This window comes from Myzus persicae, unplaced genomic scaffold (assembly GCF_001856785.1).
Source record: "Myzus persicae strain clone G006 unplaced genomic scaffold, MPER_G0061.0, whole genome shotgun sequence".
Classification (NCBI taxonomy): domain Eukaryota; kingdom Metazoa; phylum Arthropoda; class Insecta; order Hemiptera; family Aphididae; genus Myzus; species Myzus persicae.
The window spans coordinates 625,770-644,330 of NW_019100504.1; the positions used below are offsets into that span (position 1 = coordinate 625,770).

The following is an 18,561-nucleotide window of genomic DNA, read 5'->3' on the forward strand; positions in this document are numbered from 1 at the left end:
TATTTTTATATTAACTATTCAATCATTGTTATTTATAGCATTCAAATTATTTGTATTCCTTAATATATTTCATTAAGGAAATATTTATAATGTTTAAAGAAAGCTCTTTACTTGATTATGTTGCAGTAAAAAAGTTGTAATTGACAAAAACTAATAAGAACTTAATATTTTTACTAAAAAATCCTTTATTTCATTATTTATATTGCATATGTATCACACAGTATCTACATACAATTACATAATACTAAATGTAATATATATATATATATTCACTTGGTATTTTTTAAATGGCGTAGATCAAAAATTCACAGGGAACAGTTGTGTTTGATTTTATGGGGTTTGAATTCTTTTTCAAATCATCTATCACTTCCCAGTAATTTGATCTTTGTTTGCATATTGAAAAGTAATGGCCAACAGCCTTTCTCAGTCTGCTAAGACCACTTCGATAACATCCGACTCCTCTTAACTCGTACGTTTTTCCTAAGCATACAATAATTTCAGGTATGGAATTCAATTGTATTTTAATGTGTGGGATAGCTTCTGTACTATAATCAATGCCATGATCTAAAATAAAATAAATATGGACTAATTAATACTACAATACATTTTAAATTATTAGGTATTTAGTAATTATTTACCTTCTACCCATTTAAGAATTTCTATTATGAGGTGTAAATTTGACGCTGTGGTTGTTCTTGTTTTAATTTCTTGACATACATTTTCTCCATCTGTATATCCACAAATTGAACTTTCTGTACTCACTCTGGATGTAACATAATTGTGTAGTTCACTCAAATCTCCTGTGGTATTATAAGTTAGATACATCATAGAAATCTTTTTATTATTTTTGCAGTTTTTATTGGAGCATATAACAAGTTCTTCAACAGTAGGTAATTCACTTAACATTCCTTGAAATATATTTGTTGCAGTTGAATCACAGACTACTAGGTTAATAGCACTTAATTGTCGAACATCAGGATGTAGTTGTTTTAAAGTAATGTTGGCCCTTTCTGAATATGTCGAAGCTGTTATGCCACATTTGACCATTTTGGAAATAAAACAAAAAAAATCAGAGGAATCCAAAATTTTGTCAATTTCGTATGAATAAAGTATACCATCACAGTAAGCTACTGTAAATATTGATGCAATTGTATCAAAAGCGAAGGTATTTGTTAGTACTATTTTACCAATACCTTTTACTGTGATAGCTTTTAATTCTTCTGCTCTTGATCCATTTTTTAATAGTGGTAAAAATTTGATATTTCTTGAACTATTTAAATTAAGATGTCTCAAATGAGGGTTCAGTACAAGATAAGAATTTGCATTCCTTTGCTTTTTTGTTTTTCGATTCCAGCTTTCACATGCCAATGACTCCTCATCTAAATTGCTTTGTTGTTCTGGCGAATTTGACAGAGTTAAAGATATGTTATGATCATAAATATTTTGATTTTGGTGTTCTGGTGAATTTGACAGAGTCAAAGATATATTTGCAGAATCTGACTGTGTATTTGGCAGGTCTGACTGTTATTGTACGTATTGAACTATTGACAATAATTATTTATAAACTACGATATGAAAATCAGTTTAGACCTATGGTGCGGACGGTGCGGTATGGCTCGAGGCTGCAGTCGCGCGCGGGGTGGTGGTATGAACATTGTTCTCGAACGCTATATTTACTATTTAGCAGAGCAGAACATAATGACTGTAAAATTATGATTTTTCTTACCAAAAACCTGTTTTCGTACTTCTCATTTTCCTCGGCTCTCGTTAATCGTAGACACTTGATTTATACACCAAAATAAACTTGAGAACTTCCTCTACACTAACTCGTGCCATTTCTTTGATATCTTTTTTTTCTATTTCATATGATTTTTTTAAAAATTTAAAAAATTTTCAAATGCAAATATATCCGGTTTGAAAAAAAAATTATCAAAAAAATGAGACCTTGGAACTTTTCAGGTTTATTTTGGTGTACAAATCATATTTCTACGACTTACGAGAGCTGAGGAAAGTGGGAAGTACAAAAGCATGTTTTTACGGTCAAATTTCGCTACCAGAACGGCCTCTGATACCGCAAATACACGTTTTATGTGACTATAATAAATTGATAGTTAGATAGCGTAAAGATTATTAAGGTTGTACAAGAATGCATCCGCGTATAACAGAAGCACAAATGTATATTATTATTAATATTCATTGATGGCATTTTATAAATTAAATACAAAATTCAAGTTTTAATAACTTCTTAAATTATTAATGGATAATTGTGAATGATACGTCAAAACTTATTAAAAAATAAATCGTATATGAATCATATTTCAAAAATATTTGTTCCAATTTGAATTTTAAAACACTACATAGGTAGCTGGTAGGTACTTACTTTGTTCACCGGCATCGTTTTTACTGATTACCCTATCTTTAAACTGCATAATAGTATCAACAATAGTAGTAGGCGGCAGAGCACATTTTCGTCCAACCATTTTAATGGAAATGGTTGCTGATTTAAATTAAAATAATACTAGTTTATAAAACTTCTAGAGCAAAAAATCACGGCACACTAATTCATTACAATTAATATGTACCAACTAAAATCAACTGACTGCTGTTGCTGTATAATGTTTAGTGCATACAGTTTGAAATTTAATTACAGACTATGGTAATGATTGACATGGAAAAGAATATTTATAAATAATATTATGTTAAATGAATAAAAATAGAATTTCCTTATTTCCATGCATAAAAAACCAATACGAAAATACAGCTTTCTCGTTGGTTAAACATTTGACGCGATAAAATAATTTAATTATTTAATATTATTATTATGATAAATTATTTATATTAATATTTTAATAAAATAAATTTAGTAATTGATTGTAATAATTAAATTAACTTTCATAGTTTCATAGTCTTCTGTGCTACTTCATAAGTCTTACATTTTTCAACTTAAAAAACAACAAACAGAATTTTATTATAGTATATGAATTGGGTACATTTAGAACTTTAAAATAATATTTTTATAGGTATCTTGCATTATTTACCTCCACGATTTTTACAAAATATTATATCATATAAACAAACAAACAAAAAAAGCGGATAAGTGGATACTTAACTGCTGTACAGTAGGTTAAAATAAGTGGGTCACTGTAATGTATGATATTCAAATGTAACAAAATCTAGTAATTGAACACTTCTTCAATTATTGGTATTACCATTTACCATAATGCCAAACATAATTTAATCCAGTGACTGAACAGGTATATATTGTACCAAGTTAGTTGCCTAGATTCCTACCTTATAATAATATATATATATTCTACCAATACTGGCAATATTTAAGTGTGGTCTTACAAACAATATTATACAGAATTAAATACGTTTAAATAAAACATCACCAAAAACAGTCAGATATATTATATTTATGGTTTTTTTCTTTCAGAATGGTCAACAATGTAACTTCCAAATCATTATCAATAAATAAAGTTTCTATAGTTCTATTAAATACCTATATGATAAGTAAGATACTCAAATGTATACTAATATCTTTGAAAATATCAGAACAGGACAAACTCTTGGAGTTAGGAAAACTGATCCTTCTTCATATTTAAGTGATGAAGAAAAAAATTCTTGACTATAAACGATGCAACACTTGATTTTCCTTGTTGGAAAATAAATGATGGTGATAAAATACTTACCTACTCAAAGTTTTTAGTGCATATTTTTACATATTTTCCCATTTTTGGGTTTTTATTAAAAGAGCATATTTTAAGTTTTAAGTGCATATTTTGATAGTTTATCAAAAATCAAGCACTTCGGTAAATATTTTTCATAAATCTAGGTCAACAATTATATAAAATTTGAATGAAGAATTAGATCAGTATATTGGCTGTATTGTTGTAATTTTTATATACATTTAGGTATATAGAAAATAGAATAAAATAACTAAAATAATTAAAATTCTGTTATCATGATATATTGTGATGGCAAATGGTAATGATTAAAATTTTTTGCAGATCTTCTAACAAATCAAACTAACCTCTATTAGATACACAAATGTTTTTTAAATGTATTTTTAAAGCTATTTATAAAATGAAAAAAATAAAAAATAATGTGTTGGGCCATATATTGGTGATTGTTCGTGTGCAGCAGATATTCATGAACAACTTAATAAATACCAATGTATTGTTTATAAAAATTAAAATATTAGTATAACATAATTAAAAATAAATAACGTTTCCCCCGCCCCACCCATATAAAATTGAATTTTCCGGGTAAACCGCTGCCGTACAAATTTCGGAAACGGTCGTACAAATTCATGCTAATCACGTGCTAAATATTGGCGTAGAAAAATTTTGAAAATTTGAAATGGGTGGTGCTAGGGAAATGTACGCTATATGCGCTGTGCAATGTATACGATTGTAGTGACTAAGGAATCATTCGTGACGGATAGGCAATACCAAATGCATACACGCGCGAAGGTTCCATGATATTATATATAGCGGCGTTGTATACAATACAAGTAGTGTAAAATATGTGTAACATACCAATGTCCAATACATTATGACGTAAAAGTCTAAGTATGAAGTTATTCTAAATAAATTGTCTACAATTTTTTTTTAAAATATTTATTACTGTTTTTATTGTGAATGCATTTATTAATAACAAAACACTAAACGTTTGTGTATTATTGAATGATGTTTTACTAGATACCTAACATTTTAATATTATATTATTAAACATTCTTCATTAAAGGGATTCGATACCGTCATTTTCTGTTTTTGTCGAACACACGTGTGACATAGTAATTTAGACGTGTTTTTTGCCAAACATACTAATTGATCTAATGAAGCGATTGTAAATCTGAAAACAGATTTGAATTTGTCGTTAAGTCTACTTAAAATCGACTTTCCCACATTTTTGATATTATCCCCCAAATTCCTAAAAATATCATATTAAAAAAGAGCATTTAAAAATTTTTGTATTTCAATTTTAGGAGAAGTTAAAATCAAAAAATCATAAATGTGGGAAAGCCGATTTCAAGTAGACTTGACGACAAATTCAAATCTGTTTTTAGAATACTTATCGCTTCATTAGATCAATTGGTATATTTGGCAAAAAACACGTCTAAATTACTATGTCACGCGTGTGTTAGACAAAAACAGAAAATGACGGTATCGAATCCCCTTAATGTAGGTATTTATTGATACATAGGTACTACAAAAATACCATATTATTTTAATCTAGATTCAATTTTTTTCATATTAAAATTAAAAATATATACTATAAGAGCCTGATTAAGAAGTTGGTCGCCAGTAGGCTGGGATTGATTTGCCACCCCTACGAATTATAGGTGTGGGGGGAGGTATTTTGTGGCTCCCCCAATTTAACATTGGCCGATTGGCGCCCTAGGCAAGATGAATCTATGATACGCGAACACTATTTTAGTGATACACACGAATGTGTAAAAGTTTGATAATATTAAAGTTTTTGAAAAAAAAGTTGAAGGGTTATCGAACTAGTTGACGCTTCGGGAAAACAAAATCCAACCAAAATTTTTATTTGACATGCAGGTACAAAAAGGTTCATCATCTCTGCCCTAGGCTGTAGTCTACTCAGCCTATTGGTTAATCAGGCCCTGTATATTATTAATATTTGGAAGCGATGGTGAGATTTGCAGATAAAATTAAATGTATTAAGTTGTTAGTACATTTTAAATCATGACTGGATGGCTAAAAGAGGACTGTATTCAGTGTTGGGGAAGTTACTTATTTTAGGTAATTAAATTACATTACTAATTACTAATCAAAATTGTAACTAAATTATTATTAAGTTACTTTTTTTTCATTTTGTCAAGTTACATTACTTTTGAGTTTTAAAAGTACCTAACTCAATTACAATAGAAGTTACTTTTTTTTTTCATATCACTGGAGCTTAATAACTATTTTGTCTATATGACAATACACAAATTATATAATGACAATCAACAATATGAAATTATTAACAATTAATACTAATTTTGCTGCACATTAAATATTTAATTTTAATTTTTCAAATTTATTTTAAACAACAGTGCGTTTTCAAAATTACTGTCAGTAATTTTCGGTCGCTTTTTAGTGCATACATCTCCTGCTATGCTAAACAAACGTTCAACAGAAGCACTTGAGGGTAAAGCAGTTACTCTTAGTAGAAGTAGAGTACATTTTAGAATTTACACAAAGGTTACACTTTACTTCAAAATTGTTGTTATTTACCGAAATTAACTTAAATAAATTGTTGTACATATTATCGTCAAATAGTCAATAGCTATAAAAACAAAAGTATTTTAGTAACACAAGTTCAGAAAATTCTACTTATAAATTATAATAATTAGGTATATGATATATTTTAATATTTACACTCTTTATCAATACCTACGTTCTAGAAATGTATTAATCCAAAAAAAAAGTAACGAGTAATTTAGTAAAAATTACTACAAAAAAGTAACTTAAATTACATATAAATTACTTACAATAAAATGTAATTAAATTACCATAAAATTACTTAAAAAGTAATTTCGTTACAGTAACTTGGAACTTAAGTTAAGTTACTCCCCAACACTGACTGTATTTCATGTAATGGTTAACTTGAGGAATGTTTAAAAAGTAGTAAAAACGAAACACAGATGGCACCGTGGAAAAGTTTGTAACATTACGATGTACAAAACCAGGTTTTTATCAATCAATTCGTAAAAGTAATGACTTATTTATGAATTAACTTACACGGATCTTAACTGCCGTTGTACCTAATAGTCATTCATCATTATAGTAATCCGTAAATTGGACGAATCGCGGGAAAAAAGTAATTGAAAAAAGTCCGAATAACAAGATCCAAAGTACATACATAAGTAATAAGCCCAAAAATCCCGGTATATATGTATAACAATATTTAAAATAATAAATAAATAATCAATGATTATAATAATTTATTAGGTATTTAGATGCTTATAGTCATATTTCCATCATATGCATAATATAGTATAATGATGCCTCAGTTTAGTTAAGTATTAACTATGTAGTTTCCTTTCTTAACGGATTCCGGAATAATTGTTTGTATAACAATATTAAAAATAATATAGGTATTTAACCGATATATTTTGTCAATATTGGTAAATTATATAGTGTTAATATTAAAACTATTTGAAAGTTTGATTGTACATCACATCATATTTTTCTTTTACCTAATTATATGTACCGGACTTTTTGGTAGTATAATAAATTATACTGGCAGTAGCAAAAACACCATCGTTGATTGATATCTACACTCATTAGTTTTCATAAAGATATAGTATAAACCAGTAGTGTTTTTCAAAGATAGAGAAATGGGTGGTCGAAGTCAGTAGCGGATTTCCAAAATTTTTCTGAGTGGTTTCCTAAAAAATAATATTTATTTCAAATGTACTAACCGTGGTTAAGATAAAGAAATAATTTCAATGAGTTGGAATTTGTTGTAAACTTAGACTTAGGTACTGGTACTACTACTTACAAGCTAGAACACCGATGTTTTATCGTAGAAAAACGTCACCGAGAAACTCTTATACTAATTATTAAAAATGAAATGTATACTATACATTCACCAAACGGTTAATCACTCAGAATTTTGTATTGACCCCGAAACAGGAGCACACACTCAACGAATTAAAGGCTTGTGGATAATTAAAAACTATGTAAACTATGTAATTAAACATAAATAATAATCATAATACTCTTAATTTTAAATGTGAAAGTCGTACGTATGTAATTTTGTCTTAAAATAATATCAATTTCATTGGCAGCATAATTAAATTTACAGTTCAACTCTACTACTGCAGTTGATATTCAATTTTGAACTGTTAATATTGAATGACAATTTTCAGTCATATTATATACCTATTAGTTATTACCTACATGGCTAAAACTGTAGGTAGGTATTTATGCTTGCACGTTATGTTTTTAAGCACACACACACTATCAAAGAAGTGGAATTGGCGTATGTTTCATGGGGGTCAGCATAGTTTTCCTAATATTATATTATAATTTAGTTTACTTTTTTGCTGGACAGATGTTTGCTGTTGAATTTTTGCCATCCTGTTTTCTACTTTTTTGGTGAATTTTCCTAAAATGTTCTTTCATATAAACCCTGTCCTGACTCCTGACAATTACAAAGATAAAAAAATCAGCCAAATCGGTATAGCCGTTATAATGAATTTACTTTCAAGAACCCATATAATTAGATTGAAAGTTTTCTCAAAATAGTTTTATACATTTTAGCGTTTCAGATCAAATTTATCCATACTTAAATATTACATATAGGTAGATTAAATTACATAGATGAGTGTTTTCTTCTAGGATAAGCATTAGATAACATGACATTTTATTTAGTACTACGGATATACTCAGTCCGTGTTTAGTACTAAGGTTTATCAAATTATAATTTAACTAAATCTATAAACCAGTGATAAACCACAGACTAAGGATATATATGCTATCTAACGTGCCACTTAACATCTTTAATTGTGGTCTATGATACACACCTTGATTTAGTAAAAGATAAAAAATAAGAAGTTGTTATCTAGATCATATAAAGCTATTAACTAAAATATAACTTAATAAACCCAAAGCAGGTTTTAGTTAACATTGTACGAAATCAAGCGTTTGTAAATTAATTTGTAAGTATTCATCATATTTTTAATTTTAACACCTAAAAGCATAATTCAGCTTTTAGATGCCAAGCATCAACATTTTTGATTAGCCTAGTAGGTCTACAACTACATAACAGCAAAAGAAAGCCTTTACGTTTTAGAAAAGTAACTAGAAATTCAATGAAAAAGTTTTGAGTACAACCACACACATTTTTTATGGGATTTAAGACAAAACTTTGACAACTATTGCCTAATTATTTTTTATTAACTTTATTTTAAACTATAATACCATTCAACTAAAAAAACATTTTTCAGATACTATTACATTCGTAAATTTATTTGAGAATATATTATTATTACTATATTATAGCTTTAACGGTACTTAAGAAGCTAAATAAACATAGCACCTAGTGGCTAGTACATACCTTAGTTAAAATCGGTTACACAGTATGCAATTGAGTAGCTTCAAAGGCTGAGAATATAACCAACACTAAATTTAATATATTTTGTAGGAAGTATAATGTTATGACTTATGTTTATATCATAGTTACTAATTCATACGCTATAAGACCATACATATCCAACTGGGCTTCTCAGCTTCCCTGTATCCCTATCCACTTATGACTCATGGATTTGTCTTGCTAAATCATAAATAGATTGTTATTTCAATTTGTCACGCTGCCACAGGATTATAGTAATCATTATATTATAATATTAGTAATGAGTGATATAATATGAAGAAAACTATAATAGGCAAGTGGTATTTGTTAATTGAAGGATAGGCACAAATATACTGTCTTCAAACTTAAGGTTTTTGATTTTTTGAATTTTTTAGGAATATTTGAAAATAACAATAATCTGTATAAATATATTTAATAATTGTATTGATCTAATTATTCATTATTCATTGTGAACTGTATTGACAAGTACAATATAATATTTTAAACACATTTTCTCAAATTATTAGATGGCATAAAACAAGTAATCTATTTTTAATTTTAGAAACAGAAATTAAAATAAATGAAGAAATGTAGCATTATAAACAGAAAAGTTCATATAATAAGATATAAAATAAGGTATATTAAATAATACATTTTATAAATAGTAAGGCAATGAACATCTTATTTAACATGCATATTATATTAGTATGTTTGTCTTTATTTCTTGGGTTTTTAAAATGAAAATGTTTTCTTTAAAAAATACATTAGTCAGGGCATAAATGTGATTAGTAATCTTGATAGTTGTATGTTACATTATATCAACAAATTAAATACTTAAACTATGATATATTTTTATAAGTTTTTAATGATACACAACTCAAAATATTTAGGCACTTGGATTAGATAATTTCAACACAATTAACATAGCATTACATAATATAACATGTGTATAATATATTAAGACATTTCTAATGAGTTGTGCCGGCACAATTATTTTATTATAATTATAAATATGACATAAATACCCTATATGGAAATATGTTTTCAGAGTTAAAGAAATAATTTTGGTTGTTATAAATTTGTGTACAAATCTACAACTCATAATCATAGTAAATGAAATTAACAAAATAGTATATCACTTAAAAATATTATGATATATATAGAAATTTGATCACAGTTTTAATTTCGATTAATATTTAAGACAAACAAACAAAAAACATAATTCCCTAATGAATTATGATAATCATCATGGAAAATATTTTATGAACATTTTCTAAACAATAATTTAATGATGCAATATTTGTTGAGAATTTTTAAAAAGATAATATTTATGTGCATGTTCATTATAACTTTTAATCATTGATACTTGGCCCAAGCAGGAGTTTCAACTTTTCTAGCAGCAGGAGCTACAGTTTTTTTAGGATTACTATTGCCTTGAAGAGTTGGAAACATTTCTTCATTTTTAACATCTAAACTAGTCTTACTTTTAGGTGTGCTTCTGTGTCCACCTAAATGACAGATAATTAATTAAAAGATTTTAGTATTTAAAGTGAAAAATTAAATTAACAGTTTACCTTGAAAATTGTTCCGCTGAGCTGGTGGAACATATACATTTTTCTGTACTTCAGCAACTACTGGAGGAGCAGCAACTAAAATAATTTAGATGATATTATACCACACAATTTGTTTCATATTTTATATAATTTTTAGTGAAAAAAGTTGTAAAATTAATTTATACACAGAAAAGTTACAATTGACAGTAATATGAATTCCAACTATACAACCAAATGTTTATGTTAAGGTATTAAAACTAATTGTAATATTATTTGATGATATTTAATAATGCTAGGAGTGAGGCACATTATGTATTTTTTGTAGGATAGTAATAAATGTATACAAATATAAGTATGAGTATTTCTTATATGACACTTCAATTATTTCAATATCATTTAAAGTTAGTTAATAGGGATATGTCAAGATTTGACTTAATGCCACATACACATTATACTTCTATATATATCAAAAATATATTATTTAATACAATGTTTCTTAAACTGTGTTCCGTGGAACCCCTAGGGGTTCCACGGAAGACACTTCAGGGTTCAGCAAAACTTGTGGTTTTTTTTAAAAATGTTGACACATAACTTTTATTGCAAATAATCCTTACATAAAATGACACATTGAAAGTATTGAAACAAAGTAGTGGTTCTAATTGTTGAGCTATAATAACTTTTTGTTAAAAGCTCAATACAAAAGAGCTAGAAAAAGTTGGAGTTCCACGGTGAAAGTGCACATAAAAAAGGGTTTCACGGATAAAAAAGTTTAAGAAACACTGATCTAATACAACATTATTTAATGGACAAATTGTGTTCTTCATTAAGGGATTATAAAATGCAACAACATTAAAAATGTCATGTATAGAAATTTCACAGTACTAAATACTTAATAAACGCCATTATAAAATTTAAATACAATTTGTGACAGAACATTATTTTAAAGGTAGTAATTATTTGGTTCGAATAAATATGCTAGGTTGTTATAATTATTTTTAATTGGTTGTACAAACTAGGATTAAAATACCACACAAGTACATATGAGTGTTGATTTTATTGATAGTTGAATTAATGTACACTAACTATCTATCATACATCTGCAACTAGTCTATAAACTTAGTTCTTTTTTTTTTAAAAACGGACAAATTTTACAAATAAAAAAGGTTTGCTTCATAACGATTTTGATTAGTTAGACTTTAAATATTATATGAATTGTGAGAGTTATTTTATCTCACTTTGAAAAATTGAAAGATAATAAAGTTTAAAAATATAGAGATCAAATGTTGAGGTCAATGTAAATGCCATTTTTGCGGCTAGGGTATATTTAGTATAATTTATATATAATTCGCGATCTAATTATTTTTTTTTTTTATGTTTAATAATATGTCCAATGAAATTTTTGCAAAATCAATATTTAACTACTCATTTTTCAGACTGACAATATAACTGTATTAATATTGGTATGGTTAATAATTAATTATTAAGTAACTGCTAAAATATGCACCTCATAGTCCCTGCACAAAGTTTAAAAGAGTATTATTTTTGTTTACAATATATATGTTTTCTTTTATATAGGTACTTTATTTATGTGGTTATATGTTTATTTTTCCATCATTTTTTTTTATTTTTGTTCACTGACTTCTGTAGCTGATAGTGCTTTTGCCTAAACCTTCTGAAAATTATTAATTGTTTTGCTGAATGGTAATGAACAGAATATCCCGAAACGCAATTTATATACGTTTAAGAGTTACCCGGCCCGCAATTATTTATGTATTATATGGGCGATATGGCCATGGCCTTACCTCTGGAATATTCAACATTTCAATGGGTGGTTACTAGTTGCGTCCCGTGTTAAAAATTTCTTCCGAATTTTTTTTTATAATTATGTTATTATAATATTTTTTAAATGAATACATGCCGCATACCTACAATTCTTTTTAGTACAGGAATATTAATCAACATTATTTTATACATTTTTAGGGAAACGAAATTCATATCCATCAATTACAAATAAACAGCATTTTTTTCACTTAAAATTTCATTTGACATAATAAATAAATTAAAATACACAGAAAGAAAACGGAACGTTCTAAACAGTAGTAAAGCGACGACTAAAGGTGTACTTATTTTTATTTACATTATACTGTATTACGGTGTTTATATTTTTTCAGTCGAGATTAAATTATCTAGAATTAAAAACACCCGGGCCGCAACTAGTCCGTACCGAAAAAACACTCGGACCGCAATTCGAATTAGACATTTTTTCGTAGATATATTTGGGACGCAACTAGTATGCAGCCATTTCAAAAGCATATCTTATCTCATCGTTAACTTATCTAGATAAAATGAATCCCAGAAAAAATAGTTAGTAGATAAATTGGTTCCGCGATGATTTGTGTACATTTTAAAAGTGGTAAATTCAGTCCCGGGTATAAAGAGGTAATAGGTGAGTTGAGTCCCGGTTTTAAATCCACCTCACCTACTACCTTTTTATACCCCAGATTCAATTTACCACTTTTAAAATGTTCACAAATTATTGCGGAACCAATTTACCCATCCCGGAAAAGTGGTATGTCAATTGGGGACTTGTTAGTTGTCGCCCCGCCAACGAGCCGTATAAAATTAAGTACTCTCAAGTCATTAACTTTTAGAAGTATTTCTAAAATATTATTCGAAATCGATTTTTTTGGCGCTTAATTATTCTATAGAAATGTGTATGGTAAATTTAAAACCGTTAAATCTTTTATTGAGCTCAATAAATAATTTGTTGAAATCAGACGCGATATTTTCCCTAATAAAATAGTATTGATTTTTACTAGATTAAAATGTAGAACAGTTTCCACTAAATTAATATTTTGATTTTGTAAAATCAGCTTACTATAATAAATTACATTACTAATCAGTAATAGTTCGAAAAGATAACTTTCTGATTCGACAACGCGTGTGATTTTTTTTCTAAGATTTTTCTTATCACAGGATCTGAACTGACCCGAGTCTCAAAATTATTAATTTATGTCGAACATTAATATTATTATATGAAGGTCCCAAACGGTCAAACGAGAGCCTCATATAATATAATTTAAAATAATATAAAATATTTGTTTAAATTATTTAAATGCATAAATATAAATGTAATAATTAATACCCTATTAAATCCATCATATTTTTTTACATTTAACATTTTTGGCGTCGCATATTTTGCTTCAGTTTAACTATCGCATAACATAGATACATATGCCATATGCGGTATCCGGACAATTTCCCCCCGACTGTTTTTGGCGTAGTAGGACATTTTTTCCCCGAAAAATGTTCCGATGCGGACATTTCCCCCCATTTTTTCATAAATATAATAAGAAATAAAAAAATTGTATATAAGTAAATAAGGTCGATTTTGACAACTCTAACATTCCTTCGGGAGACGCAAAAACAATTAATCGATTGTTATTGTTTTCATTATCAAATAATAAAAATTGTTTTGGTTCGGCACCTCCTGTAGTAGCCCAATTACTATTTATTTTCAATTCCGATAAAGGGCATAGTGAAGGATACTTTTAAATTTTAATATAATATAATAAATATAATCTAATAATCTAAAAATATATATCTACTATAATAGGTAATTATAGTATAATTGATTATATTTATAAAAAAAAATTATATTTTACTGAAAAAAAATAATTTCTAATTAAATAATAAATAATAATCTTAAAAAAAAAATGGGGGGAAAATGTCCGGGGGGAAACTGTCCGCCATTCGCCATATGCGTGTACGTTTTTACCTTAAATAAAAGATTGAATTAACGTATAATTAAACTTAAATTATCTATGTTTTCTCCTAGGCCTTTTACGATATTTTAATTTTTAACGGAGTAGGTATGTAAAGTATTGATATTTAAAAATGCATAATTTGATTAAAAATTAAAATATTGTAAACCAAACCAACGAGAGAACACAAATAATTTTCTCACTTTTAAGTTCAATGATGGGACAATTCACTCAAATTTTGAAGTGAACAACCGAAAGCCAATTTGTTAATTTGTAAAGCCAGTCTTCCCACGTGACTCCTGTTAGCTTAGTATCATAAACATGAAGTGGGAATGGTGAGGCTGGGACGATTGGTACGCAAGGGTCGGGCCTCGCAAACCGCGTGTAATCGGCTCGTAGGCGAACTTTTGAACCTCGCGGCTCGTCATATGCGTCCTGCGGCGCAGTTCCTAGGTAGTCAAGGGCCATGTGCCACGAGCTGAGCCGGGATTTCATCGATTCCGTCAGAAATTTTTATGGTAGGGGATAAGGTTTAATATTGATTCCGCCAGTACAAGTAGTCTAAAAAAGACCTATCAATTCCGCCACCGAACCGGCAGCGAGAAAATAATCTTCCGAAAAAAGATTAGTTTGATTTCACTTACATAGTTACATAGCTATATTATTAGTATTATGTGAAATACCTGAATACAAATATAAATCATAATTTGTGTTGGATTTATTATATTAATTATTTATTTTAATTTATTGTATCAGTAACTGGTGTATTATTTTGTAGATATATTATTATTATCATAATATGGTTAAGGCATGGTTATAGGGTATGTACATTTTGTTTATAATATTTCTATTTTTATATAAGTACCTATATACTTAAGTTATTATTTCTAGTTACTTACATAAAAATAGAAATTAATTTAAAATATGTTTTCAGAGTTCTGTCAGAAAGCAATTCAATAATTCTAAATTTGCACAAACTATTTAAAGTAGCATTAACAATACCTAAAGCTGCACATTTTCATTAACATTTCTTTTTAAACTTATTTGTTAATTAAACACAAAACACTTACCACAATATAGTATTAAGACAATAAGGTCGTTATATGGTTATATAATCATTATGTTATTACAATAATTATCACAGATTTTGTTATTATTACTAAATACGTAATATAACAAATTTTTTATACTATTATTACATACACTGAAGTTGGAAAAGTTACAATGGCTTAAGTTTATTTCTACCAGTACCATGTACAAAAAGAAAAAGAAAAAATTGAAAAAACTTTTAAAATTTTTGAGTTCAAAATATCAATGAATATTTTCAAGTTTACAGCTCTAACAACACCTATCACTCATCAGAGTTCAGCTACGTATGAGAGGAGTCACTTCTATGAAAAAAATAAAAACTGGGCAAGAATATGGATGGGTTCAGTAGTACATCTATAACTTACATTTATAAAGATAAACTAACCCAAAAATATTAAGAGAGGATATTTTTGAAGTACAATTGCGAGCAGAAATAGAAGCATTTCATTAAAATAAAAAAAATAAAATTATATAATAATTAATTGATATAATATGCTGTATATTTGGATATTTAAAAATTCCAGGTATCTAGGTACATTCATAATAGTCTATTATATTCCAAGTAAATTTGAAAGTATTTTTTTTGGTTACTTCAACTTTGATATTAGTTATTAAATTATAATAACTGATACGAATAATTTTACAACCCATCAAGTATTAATTATTCAATTTTACCAGTTATTATCACATTTAACATCAATTTAATTTACTATGCTTGTTTCATAAATTAACTCATTAGTTTTATATATCAGTAAATAGTATGGTATGTATACTATGAATATCTTATGAAATCAAATAATATTATTCTAAAAAATATCTTATAATTTAAAAATATTACAGTAACCTACATAGTTTTCAATTAAGTCTCTCCTGAATTACTCAACACACATATTAACACCTATTAATCTGAATAAAAAAGGTTATGAGCACCCAAATACATCTAGCACAAGAACCCGGAACCAAAATACATTTTTTGGTTGCAAAGCCTTGGAATAATATAAGAGAATACTTACCTAATTTAATAACTATCATAATATTTAAAAATGAGTTTATTCTAAGTTTATCTCTCCACCTCAAAATATAATATTTGAATTCAGAAGGTAAAAATAAAAAGTTACCTTTTGGTGGTGGAGGAGGTTGTTCGGGTTCGTTTACTTTCCAAGGCCCTGCATTTTTTCGTTTTGGCACCATTTCTCCTGCCTCATTTTCTTCAAATTCTATTTCATCATCTTTTTCATTGTTATCCGTACAATTAGAAGGACAGTCAGCTGTCAAATTTTGCATTTTAAGTGTTGTATAGTCTTTTATTTCTTCTTGGTATTCATTCCATTCTTCTTCCAGCTGTTAGAAAAAGTATTTTCAACAAAAATATTTGAATGCAAATTCTAATATACTAATACTAACTACAAATAGAATAAAAATAAATTTGACACGTATGTTTTGAGTAATATACATTAGACAACTAAAAAACATTTCAACTGCCAGTAGGTACCTCATTTATCTACTATAAATTAGTACCTATGTCCAACTGTTGTGCTTTGTAAGGGTCATGGGAAGAGATAGCCCATATTTAATAATATAGCATTTATTGATGATAGTGGATAATAATAAAAGTACCTTCATATTTCATTTAGTCTCATTGCAGTTATTACAATTTTCTTAGATTATGATTTATTAAAACAATTACATGGGTTATTAAGCTAACTTGTACGATTTAAAGTAAGTACCGTCAAATGTACAATAGTCAATAATAAAGTTAAAGAATACTTAAGAAACACGATGATTGAAGGTACCTACTAGATAAAATTTAAAATTTACAAGAAAATGGTACCTTATCACAAAATAACATATGACATCACCTACTTCTAAATGACTGATGGTATTTTAGATAAAAAATAGGTAGGTATGCAATACATATTTTAGTTTACATATTGCATGCGGTTTGAATGATTAGAGAACATTAACTTTGATTGATACCTTCTTGGAAGAAGTTTTGTTGTCGTTTTCAGTAGCATAATTATTCTGAATTGTCAGCGACCTTTCTGATCTTTCCTTCTTCTGTTTGTCTTGTTTTTTTTGTAACTCTTCTTGTCCGGTAGCCATATTATCTGAGGAGGTGGCAAATTTTTGTCCTTTGGTTTTCTTGCGGTCTTTCTTTGCAAAAAAATTATCCAGATCGGCCATGATTGCTTCTGAGTTCTGCGGAGCTGGTAAAAAATAAAATAAACATAAAATAAATTACCTAATAAATGAGAATCCATCTTTGCAAGACCGGCCAATATAGAAGGACCGTTTACAGTGGCACGGCCGTTACTAGTAATAAAATAACCCTATAACTTCTCGAATGTCGACGACGAATTTTTATTAAAATGTAATATGTGAAACGATCGGAGAAAAAAATAAAAATTAATTTACCAAAATATTCGTTGGAGGTAGGACTAGGTGCGGACTGCGGTATAACGGGCTCGGGCACACCGAAAACGGGAGAATAATATTATATTATTAATAATTAATTACGTGTTCTCGACGAGCGAGAGTGTGTGTGCGTACCAGTAAATAATAGGGTAATAGGTATTATTATTATTATTAATTGCTGAGCGATCGGCGAACGGTATTCGGGAGACGATATATCTCGCCACCTCGGTTGTTAACGTGGAAACGCGACAAATCACATGTACCACCACTTGCGAACGGCGACAGGACCTCAGGTCTAGTCTGTGTCCGATTGGTTATCATCGGACGATCCCGTTATCGTGACGATTCCGAAACTGATTCGCCGCACTGCCGGCGTGAACGTAGAAACGATTCCGGATCCGGGGCCGCCCGTACATACTTTTATTATTACTGCTTTTTTAATTCTCCAGGCGGCGACGATTTCTCGGAAACCCAATCGGTCAACACTGGTAGTGGTAGTGGCGGTAGTCGTGGTAGCCGCAGCGGTAGCGGCGGGCGGCGTCGGCAGTCGTGTCTGGTAGTTGTAGTAGTCGTAATTGTTGTGAGAGTAGCGTCTGTAATATTATTATTGTCGTTGTTGGCCGCCCGGATAAACGCACTCACACGCG

General features: G+C 28.5%; 1 protein-coding gene across 3 annotated transcripts; it reads right to left on the reverse strand.

Annotated features, from left to right (window-relative positions):
- Positions 1–9,710: 9,710 nt before the first annotated feature.
- On the reverse strand, positions 9,711–18,449 carry LOC111028660 (protein CDV3 homolog). Of its 3 annotated transcripts, none has more exons than XM_022307405.1 (5): positions 18,333–18,449; positions 17,477–17,706; positions 16,618–16,840; positions 10,668–10,742; positions 9,711–10,601 (listed from the first exon to the last, which is right to left on the reverse strand). In XM_022307405.1, the coding sequence occupies exons 2-5, from the start codon at positions 17,681–17,683 to the stop codon at positions 10,450–10,452; spliced, it is 657 nt and encodes a 218-aa protein (XP_022163097.1). In that variant the 5' UTR covers positions 17,684–17,706; positions 18,333–18,449; the 3' UTR covers positions 9,711–10,449. The 3 variants fall into 3 exon arrangements, with proteins under 3 accessions (XP_022163097.1, XP_022163090.1, XP_022163086.1); XM_022307398.1 differs by lacking the exon at positions 18,333–18,449 and adding an exon at positions 18,050–18,241; XM_022307394.1 differs by lacking the exon at positions 18,333–18,449 and adding an exon at positions 17,915–18,240.
- Positions 18,450–18,561: the final 112 nt, after the last annotated feature.

What these genes read in the sequence shown, in the direction of transcription:
- LOC111028660 (XM_022307405.1), bottom strand. Translation starts at nt 17,683, where the DNA reads ATGGCCGATCTGGATAATTTTTTTGCAAAGAAAGACCGCAAGAAAACC. An exon ending in ACCTCCTCCACCACCAAAAG is followed by an intron (nt 10,743 to 16,617) that starts GTAACTTTTTAT and finishes AAATTATTTTAG; the next exon opens with TTGCTGCTCCTCCAGTAGTT. An exon ending in TCAGCGGAACAATTTTCAAG is followed by an intron (nt 10,602 to 10,667) that starts GTAAACTGTTAA and finishes TCTGTCATTTAG; the next exon opens with GTGGACACAGAAGCACACCT.